Genomic DNA, 24334 nt, shown 5'->3' with positions numbered 1-24334 from the left:
TTCAGTCATGGTATTTCTCGAAATCAGAGATCTTGATACAATCGTTAAAGAAACATGAAATATTAAAAGTAAATTGTCCACAATTAGTAACCCTTTTCCGTTTCTATCGGCACTGTATGTTATTCTCCTATTATTGACAAGAATCATTTTTCTGTGAACACTGTTTATTGTTTTCAGTTCCGAAAGAAAATGTTCACAAATATTGTTAAGTATGCAGATTTGGGGGAAAAAATACTTTTCGCAAAAAAAAAAATATTTAAATTATAATTATAACTTGTGCATACGTAATATATTTGATTCTTAGCATACAATCACAATGCCAAACTCAATATGCACTCGGACTATTTTTTTTTTATGTCTTACATAATTACTTGAAAAAGAGATAAAAACATCCAAAACATCCTAAAAAATGTAAGCGAGGTTAAAATAGCATCAACCACACCGTATCTCTTAAGTACTTATTTGTCGTTATGTTATGTATGCTAACTTGATCCTGAAACTGATCTGTTATTTTGTATATTAGGAGCTCCAATATCATTCAGGCGAAGATACGGCACGCATTTTATTTCTATATAGAATTTTTCCAACTGTTTTTTTTTTTCAAAAGACACAGATCATTTGCAAACAAATAAAGCCTATTTTGTTAAAAAAATGTGCGTGTCTTTTCAAGCTACACCACTTTTTCTCCTTGAATTGTATATTTTTTTTACATTTACCAGGTAGTTTTTTCCCCTTGAATTGTATCATGATTGTTTTCACATTTACCAGCTAGACACGTGACTTTTAAGATCCTACGTGACTCAGAAAAGGCACATTATTTGACTGAAAAATTCAGTCGAGGATCGTTCAAACGGGTCCAAGATTGTCTGTGTACAAGCTTTCGTTAAAAAATCTATTCAATTGAATTTTGACAGCGCCTTTTCGTTTGGAAAATGTATTAAAATCCCTGAACGTAAAAAAAACAGGAAACTGTGAATTGAAATTACTTAAACAAAACTAAGCTTCTAGACTGCAACACTGAGTTAAAATCTTGCCCAGTCTTGCACTTCATGTTCGTCGTTGAAAACTGAAATACATGCAGCCAGCTATAGATCATGAAACTGATTTTATATGTATTATATATTAAAGCTTGTCTAATAAATACAAAAAATGGTACAATTATCAAGTTCTAATCGGGCGGTTGTCTCTTTGTCAAGAACAATAAATAGGCGAACCTAAATCAATTCTATATCAAACGTCAACCGATCGAATATGTCTGTAAGTCAAAATAATAAACTATTTCTGTTCAAAACAAGGAAATATTGATTTCGTTTTCTTTCAAATTGTTCAAAAAACTTTCAAATACTAGTAACTGATGATACTCAAAATTTTATTAAAATTGTTTTAATGGCATATTCTAACCTCTGTTTTATGATAGTAAAATTGAGTAAGAAACTAAATAATCGTACGATTATTCTTAATCATTACCCAATCTGAAACTTTGCCGATGTACTTTACTGCTCTGTCTCTTATCAATACACTATAATTACAAGCTTTATTTTAGACCTTTGCTATTTGAAGAAGATGTTCTATAGAAAACCATTGCAAACTAGCATATTTCAACAGTCAAGGCTACAGAATGACATTCCGCTAACCCCTTCAATGGGATTTGGAATAAAAAAAAAAAACAATAAACTAATTATATAAACAATCGATTCATTAAAACGTCATATAAACAATAATCTCCATGTTCAATCCCAGGAGTATACTTTAATTAACAATATCGTTAGTTCGGAATGTGCTAAGTTAATAAAGAAAAGTAATACTGAAGATATACTTTACATGAAGGACCAACAATTATAAAATTAAAGCTTAACTATATATTGGCATTATACAACTACGAACAGCAGCATCTACTGGATATTATATACATGATCCCCCCTGGAGAATTCTTATTTGATCTTATTTAATGATAAGGTCGGTCATATCGTGATACTGAATGAAAATCATCTTTAAGAAATATAATTGATTGTTAAAATATTTAAGTATTATATATGAAATTTCTTAACAATTACTTTCGTAAGCTAGGAAAAAAATTATATCAAGAAAAGTCTGGTTGCTGACCTTTTCCCATAGTTGAATACTTCGGAGCTTCTGTCATTATGCTTTGCATTTCAGAATAAGGAAGATCACCTTCTTGTCCAAAGAATGTTTTTGAATGTATCCAACGCCTTAATTTATACAATTCGTACAAAATAATTTGACTAAGCACGGATTCAACCATACACAAAAGACATGTGATGATAGCCTCTTGAGGATGATCCCAGTTAAGAACGTTGTAGGCGTAGTGTCTTCCTTCTAAAATTGTTCCGTCATTCAGGAAGTAGAAGGCGTTAAAAAGCGAATAAATAGATCCTAACATGACTGGAATAAACATGTGTAAAATCCGGATAGGTGTTGCTGATACCATTAAATCAAAGATGACAAAAACTGTGTTTAGTGTGTGCTTCAAACGACTCATGTCTGTCATCAGAATTGCTGAAAATAATGCAAAACATGCCTAATACCTTAAATCATATATTTTACTTTGTTTGTACATATTCGTATGACAGCTGTCGAAGTGAAAAGGGCCTTTGGATAATTATCCAATACTACAATGCTGGTCCAAAAATTATCACTTTAGTTAATGTTCAGATTGTAAATTTTGTAAATTTTACAAAAGATTGAAACATTGTCAGGTAAAGTTGACCTTTGATGGTATCGATTATTCTTTTTTTTTGTTTATTCTTTACATTTTTTTGCTTTACGTGCTTTTATAGATCATTGGTTGTTCCCGCGTTTGGCTCTGGTCGTTCAAGGTGAAGGAAAAGTCTAGATCGGAACACGACACGTCTCACTTCATACGTGCATGAAGGCTTTATTTTAATTCATTCACGATTCATATAACCTTCAAGTATCTCCATCCCGATGATGGAATTGCAGATAATTCTATTTATAACAATATTTCAATCTTGAATGTAGTTGTACTACAAAATCCTATAAAATTTCAATGTAATATACCTGTATGATCAAGAAAGGCTATGAATGACCAGTAAGATATAGTCACTACTATTGCAGAATTATAGCCAAGATTTTGAAGTACCCATTGAAGCTTTAAAGATGGTGGCATCTTTTCAAACGACTGCCGATCTGCAAAAGAAAATACAATGTCCATTTCAAAACTTTTAAATTGACTTCAACTTGAAATAAGTGTAAAATCTTAATCATGTAATTGAGTTTTTGCTGCAATGATGCACATACGAATTAAATATAAATCAAAACATATTTCAGTACACATATATACGACACGTGTTCATTGAATAATCAAATTAAGTTCACTTGATACACAAACAAATATATACACCGTTTGAAAATATTTCAATAACAAAAAAGCTAAGACGACCGTGAGTCCAATATTGCCTTAGCCTTAAAGTTAGTAAATCGGAAAAGAAATAAAAAAGACACAGAGTCAAGTAGTTGGAAATTGTATCTCAGCGACAACCAGTCTAGTAAAAAAGTTATTTTTACTCAAATCCTAGCGTAGGAAATTTGGGGTTGTCGTGAGGGTCATATTATTGTGAACCTTGTAAAGAGAATTTGTGAAGATGCCAAATGAACCCTTTTATTTGTCACCGTCATGTGATTGAAATGTGTACTAATTAGAAATATAATCCTTAATACTAAGGTTTAATAATAGAAAGTGACAAACAAAATAGTCTACAAAGTAGACTTTGTATGAAAAGTTGGGACGATCTCAAATGCCCCGAAAATGTTTATAATTCTTTTACATATATATTTTTTTATTAGTAGAAAATGCACGAATGAAGACAAAATGCTGGGTTCGGATTATGGCAAACGGAACATAGATCCACGCAGTAGTTCAAAATAATCAGCCAACACTAATAAGAAATAATTGAGATGTATGATCAACGAAGCAGCAAACAATCGATATAAATGGCCAAAAGACCTAGAAGTCAACATACAATCTCCAAGAATAGCTATAGGTACCAATACAATGTCAAGCTCTAAATAGTCCAAAGTCTAGAAAGTTGTCAATCAAATAAACAAAAACAATCAAAGATCTGCCATCATCATTAATGATAATAATAAGTTATTATGGTCCACGTTAGTTTGAATCAGTAATGTATTTTTGCATTCACTACTTTATGAGTTAAGATCTATAGAGACATGCTTAAACATAATATCAACCCTTCACATTCCAAAATACAATTTATTTTCATTTTCTAGACAACTAATGACATCAAAATCAATAAGACTGTATTTCTAGAGATTATGCTGCCATCACTGATAGTGTTTTTACATTAACTCCTTCCTAAAAGCTGACAATTACAAAGTGATTTATAATAAGTCTCTCACTTCAGGAAATACATATTTGAATGTCGTAACAATCAATTATTTTGTCCAATGCTGTTACGATATGTGTTTAGAAGGTTCGTAGCACAATCATCCTTCAAGCATTGAATATCAATTTCCGGAAAGTGATTTCCAAACCCTAAATTTGACACTGAAATATTAATTTTCGTTATACATAGTCTTAACAGTGTTCAATAATTCATTGAAAACCGACAAGCAAATACACTTGAGGTCAATGAACATTATACCACACACACATCGTCATCTACGTTCAGTGCTTTTTAGTTTGTTTGTTAGTTTGTCGGTTTTTGTCATTAATTTATTACCTTGCGTTTTTTTTGTGTTCTATTTTTTCTTCTTTCATGCCACTTTATTTGTCTGTCAATTTACAAATGTTGAAATAATATGTAATGTATGCATACTCTTATCTATTGTATTGTTAAATGGAGAAGACTTCATAAGTCTGTTTGACTTGTATCTTATCCAATTTGTGTTTATGCCAATAAAATATGTCTAAATTAAACTAAATATTATAGAAGCATTGTATTGTCTGAATCTTAGCAGAATTTTTTTTTCAGACAGGTTGATTTTTTTTTTAAATCAACGTGTGGTTTGTTTGAATTCAGTTCTTTTTTGATCAAAATTCAATTATGATTTCAAATTTTCTTGCTTTTCTCTGAATCTCCCACGCCTCAAAAAAGGGCGATCATGTCTGATGACATCACATAGAAAGAACAAATCTGTTCGCAGATCATTGAATAAATTAGATGAAGGTTGTTTACGTGTCGTCTAAAAATCGTTATAGAAACAGATTCCAAACCCGCAACTTGTGTAAAACGATATTTATCACAGGTGGAGCAGAATTTGCTTGCCCTCCAGAGCACCTGAGATCACCTTCAGGTGGGGTTCGTGTTGCTCAGTCTTAAGTTTTGTATGCTGTCTTTTGGTCCTTTTTCTTTTCTTGCCATATTATTTTCAGTTTGTTTTCGACTTATAATGAGTTATCTTTCGCCTCTCTTTTTAATCCATTCTCGATAGTTTTTAGTTTTATATATTAAAAACGATCCAGTTATGAATTTTAAAGATTAAAATGTCTCGAGTAAATGGGAAAAAAGTATCAAACTCGATGATACTCTAGAAAAATAAAAGACAACAACAGCTGAACCGAAAAACGAGAAAAGGTGTAGGCGAAAAGCAAATACTTACAGCTAAAACTACGAACAATACAAACTCTTTAAAAGCCAGGAGTGATATTAGGTAATACGAAAGGGTGAACATCATTATTCCGTTTAACTGACCATTGTGGATCAGAATTAATGTGGTATTTTAAAAAAAGATTAAAGTATTACTTGACACTATGAATCATACGGACAATGATTTGAACTGTTTGATGTGTAATAACTAGAAGTTAAATAACCGACTTTGTTACATGGGTAATCAACATTCAGAATCCAGAGGATGTATATGGGACAAACCAGTAGCAAATAGACTACACTAGTACCCGGCCGTTATTAGACAAGTTTGAATTCATCATTAGCTCATACTGACCGTTAATATTTGAATATTTCGAAGGGATAGTGAATATTTTACCAACCTACAAAAAGACAGATACATCTGAACGGATGAAAACGGATGGAAAGTTGCGATCAAAACTGAAAATATAGTGTTTAATTAGTGATCCAAGTCAACGGATCATAAATTGAAGAATAGAGTGACCTACGTTCAGTGAAATGCCATGCACTCTTAATTAATTATTAGTCTAATTTGGTATTCCAGAGCTACGCTATGTTATTATAGTCAACTGAGGTAAATGAAACACGAAGTGCAGGCTAAGGTGGATAGTGCCCAGATCGAGCTAACAGACATGTTTAGATTCACTATAATACTTAGTAATATGATTGCCTATAAAGTCATTCAAACTAAATAATGAAGTAAGATTTGACGAATGTATGAAAAAATCTAAGCCAATGAACACTGACATAAGTGTCACCTGGCTTCCATTATTGTTGTAGAGTGTCCTTCACTCATATGTGCACTTATAATTGACTTACCACTACAAATAATGCTTGAATGGATTAAGTTTTAAAGTCTGATGGGAAGAGAACATGTGGTTAGATTATGAACAACTGTCATATCTTTAGATATCTGTTATCATGTTTTTGTGAAATATCCAGAAAGAAATGTTGTTGTCTAGACAGCAATTAATTTGTAGATGTCACGCAAGCTTTTTTGACAGCTTATACATGCCTTTAATAAGATTCTGTGAGTTACTGTATATGCCAACGTGAACGGCCAGGCGAAATGAATATAGTGTCATACTTTAATTATCGAGATGGTTATATTCAAGGAGATTATTTTAGACGAAACAACTCTCTGTTTGACCATTAATTATCATCCGAATCAATAATGCAATGATACACATAAAGGTCAAATGTGTTAGCAAATAACTTCTGCTTATCATCTAAATTACAGCTTCTTAAAAAAAACTCTATCATTGTTCGGGTTTTCCTAATAAGTTACGACTGATGATATTAATGGCATTTTATATCGTTTATCATAGCTTGTACGCCTCAACCGATTTGATGGTTTGAAGTCGTATCTATGTCCTAGCTAGACTTTATTAATTGTCCAATAATTGATGAATCAATATGCTTCTTAGTCAGCAGAATATCTGCACGACTGAAACGATTTTATAATGAAGAAAACTGATGACACAAACCATACAGGCTGTACATTAATCAGCCATTGTTGATGTCTGAGAAAATAAGTTGTATCATCTGTGCCCAGTTTTGTTTGTTTGTTTGTTTGTTTGTTTTTTATTTGTCTTTGGAAAGGTTAAAGGAAGGGTGGGTTGCGTTTGATAAACACAAATACAAAATAACTAGAACCAATATCACTGGCACTTGTTTCGGTAAATGGGGGATTTACTATCCAAACTCGTAACCCGCCATTGACAGAAACAAGTGCCTGTGACCTATATGCCACTATCCAGCAGAGACCCAAGAACGTGGAAGTAAGCAATATAGGCCACCGTGTATGGCTTTCAACAGAATATAGGTCACCGTGTATGGCCTTCAACAGAATATACAGAATATCCTATATCATCTTAGAACAACTTAAGAAGAAAAAACTTGCAACCATTTTTTGGATAAAATTTACAAATAAGGTATGGTCAATCTCAAATGAATTTGTTTCACTCTCATGGTGAAATCAGTATTCAAAACTTACTGGAGTTTAGGAAACAAAAACAAAAAATACAACAATTTGAAAGAAAACAAACCCATCAAAACTATAGTCACGTCATAGCTTAATAAGTTCTGATAAAATTGAGTGACAATCATCAACATAACAACGGTTAACAGTTCTTTTATCAAATAATTGAAGATAAACATAAAAGGGAAAATACTAAAACCATTTATACATCATGAATAACATTAATGGAACTAATTTGACTGCACAAGATGCGCATCGATAATAATTGTATCTTTAGTAATGCTGGAGATAAGAATATTTGAAAATCCAAACCTTATTAAAAAAGTGAAGATAAACCAAAAATGACAAAAACAGTATAGCCAAAGTCGGGCAAGCTTTGCCTGAATATAGTCATAAAAATTCAAATTCGAAGTTATAAAACTTCAACGGAACTGCTAGGCTTCTCACAGAAATAAGAACCATTTTTTTTTTAAATATGAAGGTCGTGGCATCAATACAAAATAACAAATTTATCAAACAAATCTGAAACAACGTATGTGCATTTCAAAACAAAATGTTGGAAATACGAAAGTTTAAAAAATTTGAAAGCGCGATAAAGCTGTAGAAATAACATGATTATATTAAGACTCCAAAACAAACAGTTAAGAAACATCTTTGCGTCGCGGGAAAACTGTATAATTAAACCATATTAAAAGACTATGAATGTACACAGTTGAACTGAAAATAGAAAAGTATGGTTATGTCTCGATCTTCTATGTGTACTTTTGCTAGATTACAATAATTGAATTTCTTAAATCTGTATCTTATCTTTGGCAATATTAATGATTCATTCGTCTGAGTTAAGTTTATTGATCTTGTTTCCCTTCCGTATTTAATATCACATATCTGAGAATTGCAAGATAAATGTTCCCAGTATTTACATGTAATTGCTTATGTTGTGAGGTATTTATTAGCATTGCTTTAAAACAAGTAGAAAATCAATCTTCCAAGCCGAAATATCAAAGATAGTATATAATTAAATATTTAAACACCTTTGATTTGTCTTACGCCTTTGATTTGTTTTATCAAATCTCTGTACATTTTTACTTTGGGATTCAAAATTTTTGAAGACCCTAATGCTGCTTACAAAAAAAAACCGATTCAAGCGATTTATTAGAGGATATTGTGCAACATAGAACTGCTTATTATCATGTATTTTACATGTATGTTTCATGACCACACAGATTGAATAGTTGAATACTATTTGAATGGTAGGATATATAACGTGCTTGGCTCGCATGTGTGATGTATTTATACTCACAACACCGTCAACTCCGTAATGAATTTTACGTTAAAGCGCCCAACATCCGAGTTAAAAATGATAAAATATAAATTGCAGCAAAACTTATAAATAAAGAACATGAAACATCCTCATACTATATACAATCCACCGCATGTAACATTCTACCGTTAATTAGTAATGATCGAGACATTTTATATGAAAAAAATGTCAAGAAATACATTTCTCTAATTCTTCGTCAATTTATCCCTTTCTGCACCCATTGTATAACAAAAATTTAATCAACGTGTGGTTCGTTTGATCTCAGTTCTTCATTGGTTAAAATCCGATTATGACGTCGTATTTTCTTGCTTTCCTCTGAATTTCCTATTGTGACGGCATGAAAAAAGGCGACCATGCCTGATGACGTCACATAGAAAGATCACATCTTTTTGCAGATCATTCGAAAAGAATGAATAAATTTGCCTGCGTATTGTTTGAAAATCATTAGAGAAACAGATTCCACCACCAAATCTCGTGTAATACGATATTTATCCACTCTCGACAGTTAAATTTTAAATATTTAAAACGCTCGGCGAGCCTCGCGTTTTAAATTTGAAAATTTAACTGTCTCGAGTGGATAAATATCGTATCACACTTGATGCAGTGGTAGAATCTATATTTCTCTAATTCTTCGTCAACTTATCCCCTTTTTCACCAAATGTATAACAAAATTTAATCAACGTGTGGTTCCATATGGCAAAATCAAAGGTACTTTATTCAAATCATTTGCACCACGTGACTTTGTCCCTTTTGATCAAATTACTTCCCTTAGCTTAAGATTTAAAATATAATTTATTATAGTTTTGCGGATAATCCAGTCCTTTTCTGTCATGTATCTAAAACTAATGTATCTTTAAAAACTTCCTTTGGCGGATATTTACAAAAATGCTGTGTAATTCTAAGGGAAAATGCTTAAAATTTGACTTTTTACGAAATGGGAAGGTTGAAATCATCATGTTTTTAAAAGAATTTGGCCGAAAACTTAAGAAAGCAGGTAAGTTAAAAGTTATTTAACTTTAAAATTCAACCTACAAGGTGTTTCCCTATATGCGAACAAATCATGAACAATATCTTCTTGCATGTGTATTTCTGTTTTGAATCTTGCTATTTTACGATTTTACGTCATTTTATTTGATCTTATATAGCAATTACACAATGGTTACGCTTCCGATTTTTAAACTAAAAAGGCCGAAAGATTTCAGAGTAGACAATGTCCATTTGTACACGGACAGAAGCCTAAAAACATGTACAATTCACCTATATGCGAACAAATTGTTCATTCGACATAGGTATTTGCATATTGGCATTTTTATTAAAAGGGCTTATATAATCCTATTGTAATGGCTGCCGTCATGATAAGGCAAAATGGCCGCTATGCAAATTAGCAAATTACCCCAAATTTTGCCATATGCGTTTGATCTCAGTTTTTCATTGGTTAAAATCCGATTATGACGTCGAATTTACTTGCCTTCCTCTGAATTTCCTATTGTGACGGCATGAAAAAAGGCGACCATGCCTGATGACGTCATATAGAAAGAACACATCTTTTTACAGATCATTCGATCATCATCATCATCAGCAGCAGCAGCAGCAGCAGCAACAACAGCAGCAGCAGCAGCAGCATCATAATAACCCATGCAGTAATACTTTACTACTATGTCCATTAGTTGGCAAATCTGTGTTACCATGGACTATCATTGATATGGTAATTTTCATAAATCAACTATTTCAATTTCAAAATGCACAAGAATGGCGTATAATACATTCATCCCTTGCTTTGAATAGTTTGAATCACGAAGAATTTTCTTTTATAGACGAAACACTCGTCTTGCGTGCAAATATTACAAGCCTTGTATCTCTGATGGGTAACTTCCTTTGATATTCAATAATACTTTTTTCTTTGTATTAGAAATTTGAAATAAAAGGAGAGTGACGAGATATGTTTATATCTGACCAAAGGATTAAACGAATCTTTTATCGATTAATTAATAATGTTTAAAGTCACTATAGTACTGCAATTTTAGAGGAGATAGAATTGATTGATTGTTGTTTTCTGAACGTACAGTGGCAAATATTTAATGCATATTCATGACGGAGAGAAGAATTTTCAAACAAGAAATAAGAAGTTGCATGCGTTGTCGTTGAAAAAGAATTAAAAAAAATGAAAACAAACAACACCATGACCAGAGAGGGCCGACACAAAGACAAACAGCAAAATATAAAAACATATTCTATAGCTTTTTATTCATAGTAGGCAACCCTCTTTGTTGGTTGGTTGTAGCATATTAATCTCACCGACTTTTAAAAGAGACCACCAAATATGGACCAAACAAACCCAAGATATATGAGGTTGTTGATGAGGTTTACAGAATAGAGAATGAACCCCCCCTCCCAAAAAAAAAATAAAAGATAAAGAATTAAAAAAAATGGGCAAAAAAATAAAGAAAAATGGGGTGCTAAAATGTACAAAAAAATAATTGTATAAAAATTAGGAATAAGGTACAAAAAATACTGATTACAGACATAAATGATAAAAAGAATAACGAAACCCTGCGTTTTCTGCATATCAAATTTATTATTAATAATTGACAATAGACTAGTAGATCATTTGGAATGAAATGTTGAACTGGTCATAATTAGCCATGAAAATTATATACATTCGTAAGCATCGGTATTTTCCTTCAAAATCACGATCTTATGCGAGTTAATAAATCTTAACGAATCATTTCGTCCACTATTGCAGACAAAGTTAACCTTAAATCCTTGTCCTGCATTGTGTCACAAATTATTACAACACTTATAAAAAAACAGTTCATGACAGAGTTCAGACCAAGATAACCATTGTCAACAAAAAGCTCTGCAATAATGAAAAAAAAAACCCCAGAAAACAACAAGTTATAATTTTCATACGTTCGAAACGCTTTTCCGGATACATTTTCATCATTCACGCTCAGAGCCAAACATTTGAAAGCTAAGGATGTAAAAGAACAGAAACAGCTGAAGAGATATAGGACAAAAAAGGGCTTACAAAAATAGCCAAATCAGTCGAAGATCAACTTTGCCTGATGGAGGTGAAACCTTAGTTTCTTTATAATTTCAAAATGTATAAATGGACAATTGAAGGGAATTGCAGAAACCAGACTTCTCTATCGCCGGCATGATTCCTACGTTTTCAGTTTCATATTTGTAAGATTCATAACTCATTACAATTTAAAACAACAAGTTATTGGTAAGGGCTGGAAGACTGATATTCGAGGACGGATGACATTGTCTTTGATTTTTTTGGTGGGTATAACAAGTTTTTTTTTCACTACCAATAAATGTTAAAAATATTTTAATATTCTCGAATACAACTGATAGATAGGCAATGTTTTTATATTTTGTTGAACAGTTGGGCTATCAACGATAAAATCTAGTTAAGGTGATCGAATTTTTACTCATCAGATTTTATACTTCTCTTAGTTTCGGTTTACTAATGGTACTGTCTCTGTTATAAAACTGAATGTTCAGCTTTTTAGTTCTATTACCTCATATCACAAACCAAATGTGATCAAATATACCTTCATCTTATCTACTGCTTATTTTGTCACAGAGTTAAGTTTGATTATTATATTTTCTTTAAATTCGTTGATATTTTCCACTTGTGTCACATGTTTTGAAAATAATTTCAGAACGAGATTTCAACGAGACTGAAACGTCAGAAGAATACATCCATTTCGCTTTTTTTTAGATCTGAGAAAAAAGCAGCTCTGTTACACTTAAACATTTAATAAATTAAGATTGTCACATGGTGTTTTCTTATGTCGTCTGAATTACAATGTATGTTATTGTTCTGTAATTTATATATTCACCATCCGTAATAATTATCTTAAATCTGTTTATTTGGCATGCCATACTCGATAGAAGTGCGCTAGATGCATTTCTGGAACAACCCGCATCAGCAAAGTTTTAGATGAAAAATATTGGCAATCCAAATGCATACTGCGTTTTGGGCGATTATTTTTTTTTATGTAAAACTCGTCGGACGAACTGAATTTAAAAAGTGTTATTTTCATTGTGTATAGAGTAACACGTATAAGGAAAACCAACATTAATGTTGAACTCTACCAAGTTAAAAACAAGAAATAAAGAGTTTAGTAACAAAAAAATCTTGATGACACTTATTCTTGGACATGTTCAAACTACAATTTCTATTTTATTTTACCTACCTACACAGGATGCTGCTCGAGTAGTATAAAACATAACACACACTGCTTGGAAACATGTGCTCAGTACTAATAGCACGAAACTCCAGTTTGTAGCATATACCAGGTATAACCATATTCTATCGTGGTAGAACTTTTGAGATTCGTACATGAGATCAGCTACAATCCATCCTACCATCAGTACAGCAACTATTACACGGTACACCGCATATCCTCTATGATTAATGGGCCACTGTAATATATGAATAATAGTATGTATTAAGAAAAACTATAAATATGATGATGAAAAAAGGGGAGGGGGTTAAAGTAAGAGATGTAATGTTAGAGATGTTATGTTTTCTGAGGCATGGCTTTGAGGTTGAAATACTTAAATTAATGCTTTTTATTACAACGCTGATCGCACCTTTGCATGCAGCAAGCGAGAAGAGCACTTTTAGCACAAATAAAAAAGAGACGTTGGGTAATGTTTTAATTAGACAGTAATCCAACGACACAAATAATAAAAAGACATTCAGATATCAACATAAAACAAAATTGCATTGTACCAACTTAATTGGATAGTGGGTGCTGGCTTTAGTCGGACTGAAAAAAGTGAAAATTTATGGTGCTTTGTAAGTACATTCATCACATTGACATCTTTAACTTATCAACGTTTTCATTGATTGTATCTGTATCAATGCTACAAATAGTCAGATCCCGTTCAACAATTTATTTTCGTCGTTTTATTTTTGTGCTATGGCGTTGTCATTTTGTCTTTGTCGTCAAAATTTCATATAAACCCGAAATACCGTTAAGTACACTTTAATTGAATTAAGATGATTGTGAAGATGGATGGCTGTTTAACGTCCAGCGGCAAGTTACATGCATATTCAGGACGATTTTCAATTAAGCTTGATAAGAATACGTCATGTAAGAAAATCAGAATGTACTAACATGCCTTTTATAGCCGACTATACGGTATGGGTTTTTCTCATTGTTGAAGGCCGTACGGTTGCCTATAATTGCTTACATCCACTTCATTTTAACTTTGGTGGATAGTTGTCTCATTGGCAATCATACCACATCTCCTTATTTTTATATGAACATTATTATTAGACAAAACGGAAATTACCTTTATATATATATATTGATTGGTCAAGTTATAAATTCTGATAAGCCGTACTATTAGTATCAATTCCAGTACTAGGGTTGTATCTCAAAAACTAATTAGACTGCTGCATACATGAAGTGAACTAAAAATAAATTTGTTTTCCGGAGCCTTGTCTTTGATTAGTAACTAGTGGGTGAACAAACAAAATTGATTACAATGAAATTACGTAGATTTTTAATAAAACCGTTTCAAGGGTTTAACAAGAAATAACATAAAGGAATTGGTTTAGACAAATATACTGAACTTCCAAGTTTAAGCATGTTAATCGAAAGTCAAACCCACTGTATAAATACGTGTGAAATCTTCCAACAACCTTATGTAATATATAATTGTTCCTTGTTTTATTTTGAACTGTGTTTCTATGCTTATTTAGTGTTTGTGATTGTATGGTTGTTTGTTTGTTTGTTTGTTGTTGTTGTTGCTGATCAAGTGCATATTCATATATTTTATTTAGTTACGGTACATTTTAAATATCAGAGTCTCTTTGAAGTATCAAATCCTATAAATGGGTATCACAATTATTAAACATTTCAATGACTCATATCAATAACTTATATATATTTTGTAAAGACTGTTCTCGTATTTTACGTCAAATTACTGAAACCACACAACAGAATGGGTAAACATGTCAATAACACATGTTGAACACACTTTGAACACGATAACAATAAATAGGAATATATTGGTTATCAACAAATTATCGTGATAAAAAGAAATATATGAAAGATTGATTTTAAAAATTATAAACATCAATATAATAGTAAAAGCTACAGATTTGTGAAATCGGCTTTTATGAAATGATAGCTCAAGTAAAACATGTTTCAACCGAAAGATTGTTGTGTATACGCTTTAATATTCAAACTCCACTAGGGATCTGATAAACTTTTCAAACCTTATCTGCGAGTGAAACTTGTACAGACGAAAATGGCACTATCACTTCGACATTCCCAGTAGATACTAGAGAAAATATGGCCGGTTTGTAGACGCCAGCAATTTACGGTAAGGGTTGAATAAATAAGGCAGATTCCATTTATAACTGAAATTAGCTTTTTTTAAGAAACCTCAATAGATATCATTAATGCAATCAAACTAAGGGTAATTTCGATGAATATTGAATGAACACTATCTGATTACAAGGCAGAGTGTGTTACATTGTGGACATATCTGATTCCGAGGCAGAGTGTGTTACATTGGCGAGGTTCAATAAAATAGCTGTGTGGGAGTTAAAAAAAAGAACTCTGGATTGTAATCATGTACTAAAGTGATACAGACCAGATAAACGTATACATTGGCGAGGCTCAATAAGATTGCTATGTGGGAGTTAAAACAAGTAAGAACTCATGTACTTAAAGTTTGACTAAAAAGCAGATTTCCATTCCCTGTGTATTTTATACAAATACAATTTGAGCCAATAGATATAAGAAGATGTGGTATGAGTGCCAATGAGACAACTCTCCATCCAAGTCACAATTTATAAAAGTAAATCATTATAGGTCAAAGTACGGTCTTCAACACGGAGCCTTGGCTCACACCGCACAGCAAGCTATAAAGGGCCCCAAAAATTACTAGTGTAAAACCAATCAAACGGGAAAACCAACGGTCTAATCTATATAAAAACGAGAAACGAGAAACACTTATGAACCACATCAACAAACGACAACTACTGAACATCAGATTCCAGTCTTGAAATATTTTGAGAAGAAAGTTGAATTAAGGAACGTTTGGTATCTTGTCAATTTGTAAAACAAAGCTACTTGATTTGTTACCAAACACCGCGTTTAAGGTAATCATTATACGACTTCTTATGCACAATTTATCGTTCTGAGATTTCCACACACCAAAGCGTCTGTCCAATTATTACAGTGTTTAGTGCAATATTGTTAAGTATAATCTCAAAGGGGAGATACCAGACAATTGATAGCTTAATACTTTGGTTAGGGTCAAGAATTAAGGTAGATGGTGTGATTCAGAAATAGAAGCGCTATCGACAAAAAAATGCATGCATACATTCGTCTAGATAGTTTTATTATTGAAAAAGAGAGGCGGGAGATACCACAGGGATATAGTTAAACACATGAGACGAAAACGAAATAACAATGCCATGTAAAAAAAACGAAAATATTTAGTAACAATTAATAACAAATGCTTTCGAGATGAATCTATTCACGAATAAAAAAACCATGACGATAAGGAATACAAAAAACCTTTAAAAATGGAGGACAGCAAACTTTTTTTTCTTACCATCTCCTATGAGCCATATTGAATGTTTGCTTGCGGACCATAATGCTCTTTGTTCGTAGTCGTTCTTTCATTTTAAGGGTGAAAAAGATGATGAAAAATCATGAAAGACCTATCTGTCCGTAGCTGTAGCAGTACTTGTTTGTATTTTTTATTTATAATAGTGTTTCACAATATTCTTTTTTGCACGATTGACGGTAAAAAGCTAGTATGCGTCTTGCCCATGCTATAGGATGTGGGCTTATTTTAACGTAAAGACCTTTAGAGACTATAAAAATGACAATCAAGAATAGATAAACATGCACTTTCGTTCATATATGGTTATTTTTTCAATTTTGCTTTCGATTTTGTATCGTTTATATCATGTAATCATTTTTGCAAATATTGAATAAATCACGGAATCATGTGATTCTGAAATAACATTTGTAATGTCACATCTTTATATTGAACTACTTGATGGACAGGAAACAACGGTGTACTTAACTTCAAGGTATATCTAAAAAAAAATCAATGGCTAGTTTTAGGAAAGATATGTTTATGTGTACTTAAATATATGATCTTACAATAAACTGTAATATTCTAAACTAGGTACACACACACACTTAAGTACGAAAATGGTGGGTTGTACCAGACTTGACAGGTCTTACTGTTAATTTGAATAACATAAAACTACATCTTATAGAATAAGCCAACAATAATCTTAAATTGGAAAAGAAAGACCAGACACGGTCCTAAACCTTGATGCTCTTCACACTGGCAAAATCTAGGTCGGGGGTTTCCCATGTGAAAACAAATTGGTGCTATATATCTTTCATCTATTTTCAAAGTTTTGAATTAATTGATATTCAAGCCAAACCAGAAATATAATCCTAGATTGTTGGTTAGCTACATTCTAACAAATTTCAAAGAATTACTGAAGAAAGCAGTTGAAATTTAATCTTAAGCTATAAATGCGGAGGAAGGCTCTTAACAACAAACACTGCAGTTTTACAGCAACTGTTTGAAAAATGATAAGTTACTTATAGTTAAAAACAACTTACTTGGGGTGTGACGAAATCTGATGGGTTTTCATATTCCAATCCGATATTATCTGGCCTAAACTCTTGAACCAAGCTCTCACAACACCTGTTGTGATCAGTAGACATATTTCTCTCTTCTTCCATCCTTCATTCAACTTCACTACCATATTTTGTCATACATTTTATAATACAATTATTCCAAATAGTATGCACAGTATTACTTTGATTTTAAATTGTCTTTTCCATTTTTCGAATGGTCGATAAAACACATATATATAGCCACTCTATACAGTGGTGTTCGTTATCATATATTGGCGACAGCTGTCCCCGCACAATGATTTGATGTGGGAAATTGAGATATTGATTTGAAGTAATCCGAGTAAAACCAATTGTAATTATTTCAATGTATTGTTTTAAATAAATATATATTTGATTCAGACTTGTATTATAATGTATCTTGCATCTTTGTTTAATTTGTACTTAGAACGTGACTAAATATTTATAAATCGATATAACGTCACCAATTTTTCTGTTGTCGATGTTCCGTTTTATGGGCACGTTTCATTCATGAGTAGAATAATAAAATATGAATAAATTCTACTACAATAGTTACGATTTTTTTTATCTTAGATGTCTCACCATTGATATTGAATCATTATTTCATAAAACAAAAAGATCGTTTCTCATTTTGAATATAGACAAATAAATGTTTACTTTAAGTCATTTTTTTCTATTTCATTTTTCATCATTTGTTAAAGCTCAAGACTCCGAAAAACTTATAAAAATGAATTTCCAGCATCGAAGTCCTTTATGTTTAGATTAAAAATTGATACATAAATGACTCTTTGATGGTTCCAATATGATATTTCACATCAAAATTTAATAGTTACACAACCGGAAACGAGTAAAAATTGATCGATACACACAAGTACAGAAAATCTAACTGAAACAAGCAAAGTTTATTTCAACTAGATAGCACGAAAACCATGAGTTAATATGAACGAGTTCTCAAAGACAAGAAGAGTCATTTTAAAGGGTTATGCGATTCAATCGATAAAAAGTAAAATGGTTGCATAATGCAAAACTTTTTCTTATTGATCATATTGTTACGATGTATCATCTAAATTCAGCCGGCTACTGTCCTGTTCATTGACCTGCGGGAATGTTCTGCATGTGTTCAGCTTGTCTATCTGAGCTTCCTATTTATATATTGACCTGTGGGAATGTTCTGTATGTGTTCAGCTTGTCTATCTGATCTTCTTATTTATATATTGACCTGCGGGAATGTTCTGCATGTGTTCAGTTTGTCTATCTGAGCTTCCTATTTATATATTGACCTGTGGGAATGTTCTGTATGTGTTCAGTTTGTCTATCTGAGCTTCCTATTTATATATTGACCTGTGGGAATGTTCTGTATGTGTTCAGCTTGTCTATCTGATCTTCTTATTTATATATTGACCTGCGGGAATGTTCTGCATGTGTTCAGTTTGTCTATCTGAGCTTCCTATTTATATATTGACCTGCGGGAATGTTCTGCATGTGTTCAGTTTGTCTATCTGAGCTTCCTATTTATATATTGACCTGCGAGAATGTTCTGCATGTGTTCAGCTTGTCTATCTGAGCTTCCTATTTATATATTCATGTTATTTTCTGAATTTAATTAGCCATTAATAAGTTTATATGCAAAGTTTGAGGAATATATTTTACCTCGCTATAGTGACATATTTAGAACTAACATGCATTACCCCAACATTTGAATAAAAAGGAGAGTGGGGTACTGAAACAGCAACTCAACGACAAAAATAACCAACCGATATCAGTCTGTAACAATGTGAGCTTTAGTCATTCCCTGGTCAACTAGCAATAAATCAAATCATCAAAATGTCTTCGTTCGCAGTTAAATTATTTTTCCTTTTTTTTTAACTATTGAATGCAATCTAAAAAAGTAATAAACAAATAATTGAAAAAGATACATATATTGAAAATAAAAATCAGTTTATAAAATAACTAGTATGCAATATTTTCCCATAATAATCGATATGACGTTTCATTTTATTATGATGTTTATTTTTACGGTTTGGTTTCGTCTTGTCTGCGATGAAAGTTGCAGTATGCAAGACATAGGGATTACTATCCGACGGCGGCGGTGGCGGCTGCGGTGTAAACTATTTGTATAAAGCTTTATAATTCAGAACGTAGAAGAGCTAGATGATTCATACCTTGTATGCAGATACCTTATGTGAAAATATTTCTGTCTGTCATATGTCCATTGTCCTTGGCCTCATTTTCATGGTTCAGCAACTACTTGAAATAAAGTTATTGTTGTTTTGTCAAGTGAATTTCTCACTTATTATGAGTAAAAGGATAACAGTGTGTGGCATATGGGTTCTCAGATACTATTAGCAGTAGGTAAACTATGTGTGGTGTATGGAATGATTGTAAGGGGTACATGTCAGTCTAGTTTCATCTGACCTTGACCTCATTTTCTTGGTTCATTGGTCGAAGTTAAGGTTTTTTTTTGTGTTTTTGTCTGTTTTCAAATACTGTACACAATAGATCAACTATATTTGGTGTATGGAATGATTGTAAGGTGTACATGTCGGTCTAGCCGGTATCATCTGACCTTGCTCTCATTTTCATTGGTCAATGTTAAGTTTCTGTGTTTTGGTCTGTTTTTCAAGTACTGTAAGCAATATATTAACTATATTTGGTGTGGGGAATGATTGTAAGGTGTACATGTCGGTATCTTCTGACCTTGACCTCATTTTCAAGGTTCATTGGTTGATGTTAAGTTTTTGTGTTTTAGTCTGTTTTTCAAATACTTATAGCAAAAGGCCAGCTATATTTTGTGTATGGAATAATTGTAAGGTGTACATGTCTGTCTTGCAGGTATGATCTGATCTTGACCTCATTTTCATGCTTCATTGGTCAATGTTAAGTTTTTGTGTTTTCGTCTGTTTTTCAATTACCATATGCAATAGGTTAACTATATTTAGTGTTAGAAATAATTGTAAGGTGTACATGTCTGTCCGACAGGATTTATCTGACCTTGACCTCATTGTCATGGATCTTTAAAAATGTTAAGTTTATGTGATACTTGTAGTAAAACCTTTATCTTTTAGACTTTCAACATAAAGTTAATGGTCAGTAAAGCAGGCGAGACATTTTAGCATGTGCACTCTTGTTTAATTTCTGCAATCGTTGATATGGAAAATAACATAATTGTAGAAAAACATTAAAAGAATCTTTTTTGATGAAAATGTTGCATTATTTCCACCAGGTTTTCATGACATTTGAAGTTAATATTGTATATTAAATTTAAAAGTAACAACAAATGACAGAAACTGTCGTGACAAAACAAAAACAAGTCTGTACCCTTGAATTACTGTTAACTACTAAGTAACGATTACATAACAGATTGTTAGTATTATCATAATTATTGAAATTATATAAATATAAGGAGACGTGGTATTATTTATGACAATAATAAACGTAAAACAGTTATCGCCATGATTACTCGTTTTGCCATTTTTTGCTGCTTTCATAAGTTTTGCTGGTCGCAATGACCTTATAAACTGTATATGTTAGACAACACATTGTACCATGCTTGCAAATGTGTCTTAATCTTTTCATATCTGAACAAAAATACTTTTTTTTAAGTTAAGGGCCAATGTATGGGTTTCATTGCCCTCCTCCTTATTCGGACAATTTATTACATAAAAAGTACCAATCTGTAAAGATAACATATGACTAATTTCAAGTATGCATTAATGTAATCAATCTACAGCAACTTTAAATTTTACCCTACCATTATCTGAATGAATTCTAAAGTATATTTAGTCTGTGTATGTAATTTCTTCCACCATACGTGCAAATTAAAATTATCTTAACAAATAAAAATGTCACATGATAAAATACATACTTTGCTCTCAGTATGCCATCTGAACTCAATAGGGTACAACAATTATACCACCAATTATACCACTGCTGGTGTACTGTAAACCATTGAAGGTATCCTCCCCGAGAAGTCATTGACCCTTTTTTGGTATTTTGGCTATTTTTTCTGTCTTCAGCAGCACTCAAGCGTCTTTACCACATGGCCGGGTCAAGACAAATTGACAATAAATCGAAAGATCTGTCATCTACATTCAATTCTTCATGAGACAAACACAAATTCAAGTCACAACTAATAAAAAAAGTCATAACCATATTAGGGGGGGGGGGGGGTTGCTTTACGTGTAGTTTTGTAGTACTCAATACCCCTTTTATGCAGAAAAAACACGATCGTTAATTGTAAACAAAACTTAGAAAGAAGAATGCCTGTGTCCCTATTGTAAACTTCTAAGGCTTAAAAACAAGATGCAATGATTTCACAACTGTACAGCGTAATTTATAATATTTGAACTACTCGATTTGTTCTCTTTGTAAATAACAAATGATATTTCCATGGAGAGTTGGTTATGAGACATCACTATTTTTTATTAAACTTTGCCAACTAAATCACGATATATATACAACTATATTTTTGGTAAAACTTTAGAACTAAATTAAAGATTTGACCAGCTAGTGTTGCCTGTGTCCCTATTGTAAATATGAATTGTACATAATTTCTCAGCTGATGAAATTAGTGAATTGTGTATCCAAAGTCATTTCTAAATCTAAAAACTATCGTTTCATGTAAAAGAGATGATGTAATCTTTATTATAAGAACATGGTTTAAGGATTAAACTAAGTACTAGTAGTAAGGATGTTCTACCCCATGAATAGATTACCTTAGCTTAGGCAAAGCCTTTCAGAATTTTGGATACGTACTTTTTTTATTCGAGCGTCACTGATGAGTCTAATGAAGACAAAACCAGCGTTTGGCATTAGCTTCCTTGCATCAGAAAAACCATATACGAAAAAGCTACCGCTGGACTATCGTATCAACTGAGGGCTATATACTCTTTACTATTTAAGATGGCACGGTTACAATTTTGATACTAGTACATAGAAATGGAACGTTCAAAATAGATAAATCAAAATCATCTTTTTGGTCATGAAGTTTAGCTCTCATCTGACCCCATTGTAAATTTCTCGATGTAAGTCAAGGTAATATAAATCAAACCTATCTGTATCTGAACTATCCTTCATTAATGTTCAATGGGATAGATCAGATCAACAGTCACAAAACTTTGACTTACACATAAAATAAACCATATGGAAGAACGTTAGCATAAGATAGTGCTAGCGTCTCTGCATTTTTCTTGAGAAGGCCTGTATGAAGGCTACCTCGACTGAATAAAGATACAAGTCTGCAAGAAGAGGAGCACAATTTGTTCTCATAGGAATATCGACTGTTTGTTGAATACATGGATACCAAAAATAACAAATATGCTGTCAATTAAAAAAATCAAGCAATTTTATACCACTTTCAGAGAACTTTTTGTTCGAATAAAGATCCTTTTTCTTCTTTTTTTATTAAGTATGATTTGTATCTTTCTGAAACAAGATGTATGTATTTAGATTTTCCATAAACATTTTTTGATTTATTCTTTGAGTTTTAAGTTTATAGTAAGGACTACTTATATACAGGGTAGAGAAGTAAACTGTTTTAAGCATTGCACAAAGAAAGGGACTAGAATTGTACAACATACATTGTACTTTCAGTTCTGCCATTTATCTTCCTTCTGTTAAACGGATATATGCATGTTCTTTACATTGATGCATATAGAATAAATGTTCTCAGCAGCTGCATATCATAGCTTCTTGATAATTTATACCAAATATAATATTGGTAAAATCAACTATGTGCTCATCTACTTTCAGTTGTCTATTTCAACATTGTTTGTTATATGCATTTCCTTTCACTGAAAAGTGAGAGGGTATAAAAAAGTGAGTCCAAGGTCACACAACATCTAGGTTTTTTTAGCTGAAGGAGATGATAATTAAATATTAATATTGGTACACACAAAGGTTTACTTGGGACAAAAATTAATCATTATTGTACAAGTCAGAATTGGACATCTAAACTAATACTTTTGAGTACATAAAAAAATAACTTGCTATGATTATATGCTTGTTGTTGAAGGCTGTACAATGACATATAGTTGTTAAAATCCTTTGGTCTTTGGTTGATCATTGTCTGTTTGGCAATCATACCACATCTTCTTCATTTTATATTTATTTTAATCCCCAAGGGTGACTGGGGAATAGAAATATGGTCACCATTGGTCTTCCTCTGACCGGCAGTAGAACCCTTGCCAAAGTGGGGTGTCCGTTTGGCTGTGCGGGATGTATCAAATTTGCAGCCACGTCGGGTTAGAATGGGGACGTTAAATCCGATGCCTCGTGTAGAGAGATTGCCACGCTCTTTGCACGTTAAGAACCCTTGCAACAACTCTTTGAGTGGTACGTAGGTGGCCTGTTGCTAGGCAAAATTTCTGTCCATATCCAATATACCCTCATTGTCCCGTGGCAGTCCACATTTCCCCAACCTTCATCCCAGACAGCCTCTACTGTAAGACTTACCTATTGTATTTATTGTTAACTTGTTCTCGTCCTGAACATGCATGAAATATTTGACACTGGACGTTAAGCAACCAGCAATCAATCAATCAATCATTTTATATTTCTGACTGATAGAAAATCATGAAACATTTCTACAAAAGGATTATTTAGTCAAGTCCCAATATTACTTAAGAAACTTATCATTAAAAAAAAAACAGATAATTCCAGATTATCTTATAAAGAAGGATATGGTTCCCTAATAAAGTTGTCAATATTAAATATGACACTTATACAGACAAAATCAAAG

At 32.2% G+C, this 24334-nt stretch overlaps 1 protein-coding gene across 1 annotated transcript; it reads right to left on the bottom strand.

Annotated features, from left to right (window-relative positions):
• Positions 1–218: 218 nt before the first annotated feature.
• On the bottom strand, positions 219–17890 carry LOC127712665 (protein rolling stone-like). Its single transcript, XM_052219290.1, has 4 exons — positions 17560–17890; positions 13135–13363; positions 3040–3168; positions 219–2517 (listed from the first exon to the last, which is right to left on the bottom strand). The coding sequence occupies exons 1-4, from the start codon at positions 17680–17682 to the stop codon at positions 2081–2083; spliced, it is 918 nt and encodes a 305-aa protein (XP_052075250.1). The 5' UTR covers positions 17683–17890; the 3' UTR covers positions 219–2080.
• Between the last annotated feature and the right edge of the window lie 6444 nt (positions 17891–24334).

The sequence above is a fragment of the Mytilus californianus genome, unplaced genomic scaffold, assembly GCF_021869535.1.
Source record: "Mytilus californianus isolate M0D057914Y unplaced genomic scaffold, xbMytCali1.0.p SCAF_1, whole genome shotgun sequence".
NCBI classification, from domain to species: Eukaryota; Metazoa; Mollusca; class Bivalvia; order Mytilida; family Mytilidae; genus Mytilus; species Mytilus californianus.
The sequence above is the reverse complement of the archived record's forward strand: the minus strand, read 5'-3'. Positions and strand labels throughout refer to the sequence as shown.

What these genes read in the sequence shown, in the direction of transcription:
- LOC127712665 (XM_052219290.1), bottom strand. Translation starts at nt 17,682, where the DNA reads ATGGAAGAAGAGAGAAATATGTCTACTGATCACAACAGGTGTTGTGAG. An exon ending in CAGATTTCGTCACACCCCAA is followed by an intron (nt 13,364 to 17,559) that starts GTAAGTTGTTTT and finishes CATATATTACAG; the next exon opens with TGGCCCATTAATCATAGAGG. An exon ending in TCGAGCAGCATCCTGTGTAG is followed by an intron (nt 3,169 to 13,134) that starts GTAGGTAAAATA and finishes TTTCTTTTGCAG; the next exon opens with ATCGGCAGTCGTTTGAAAAG.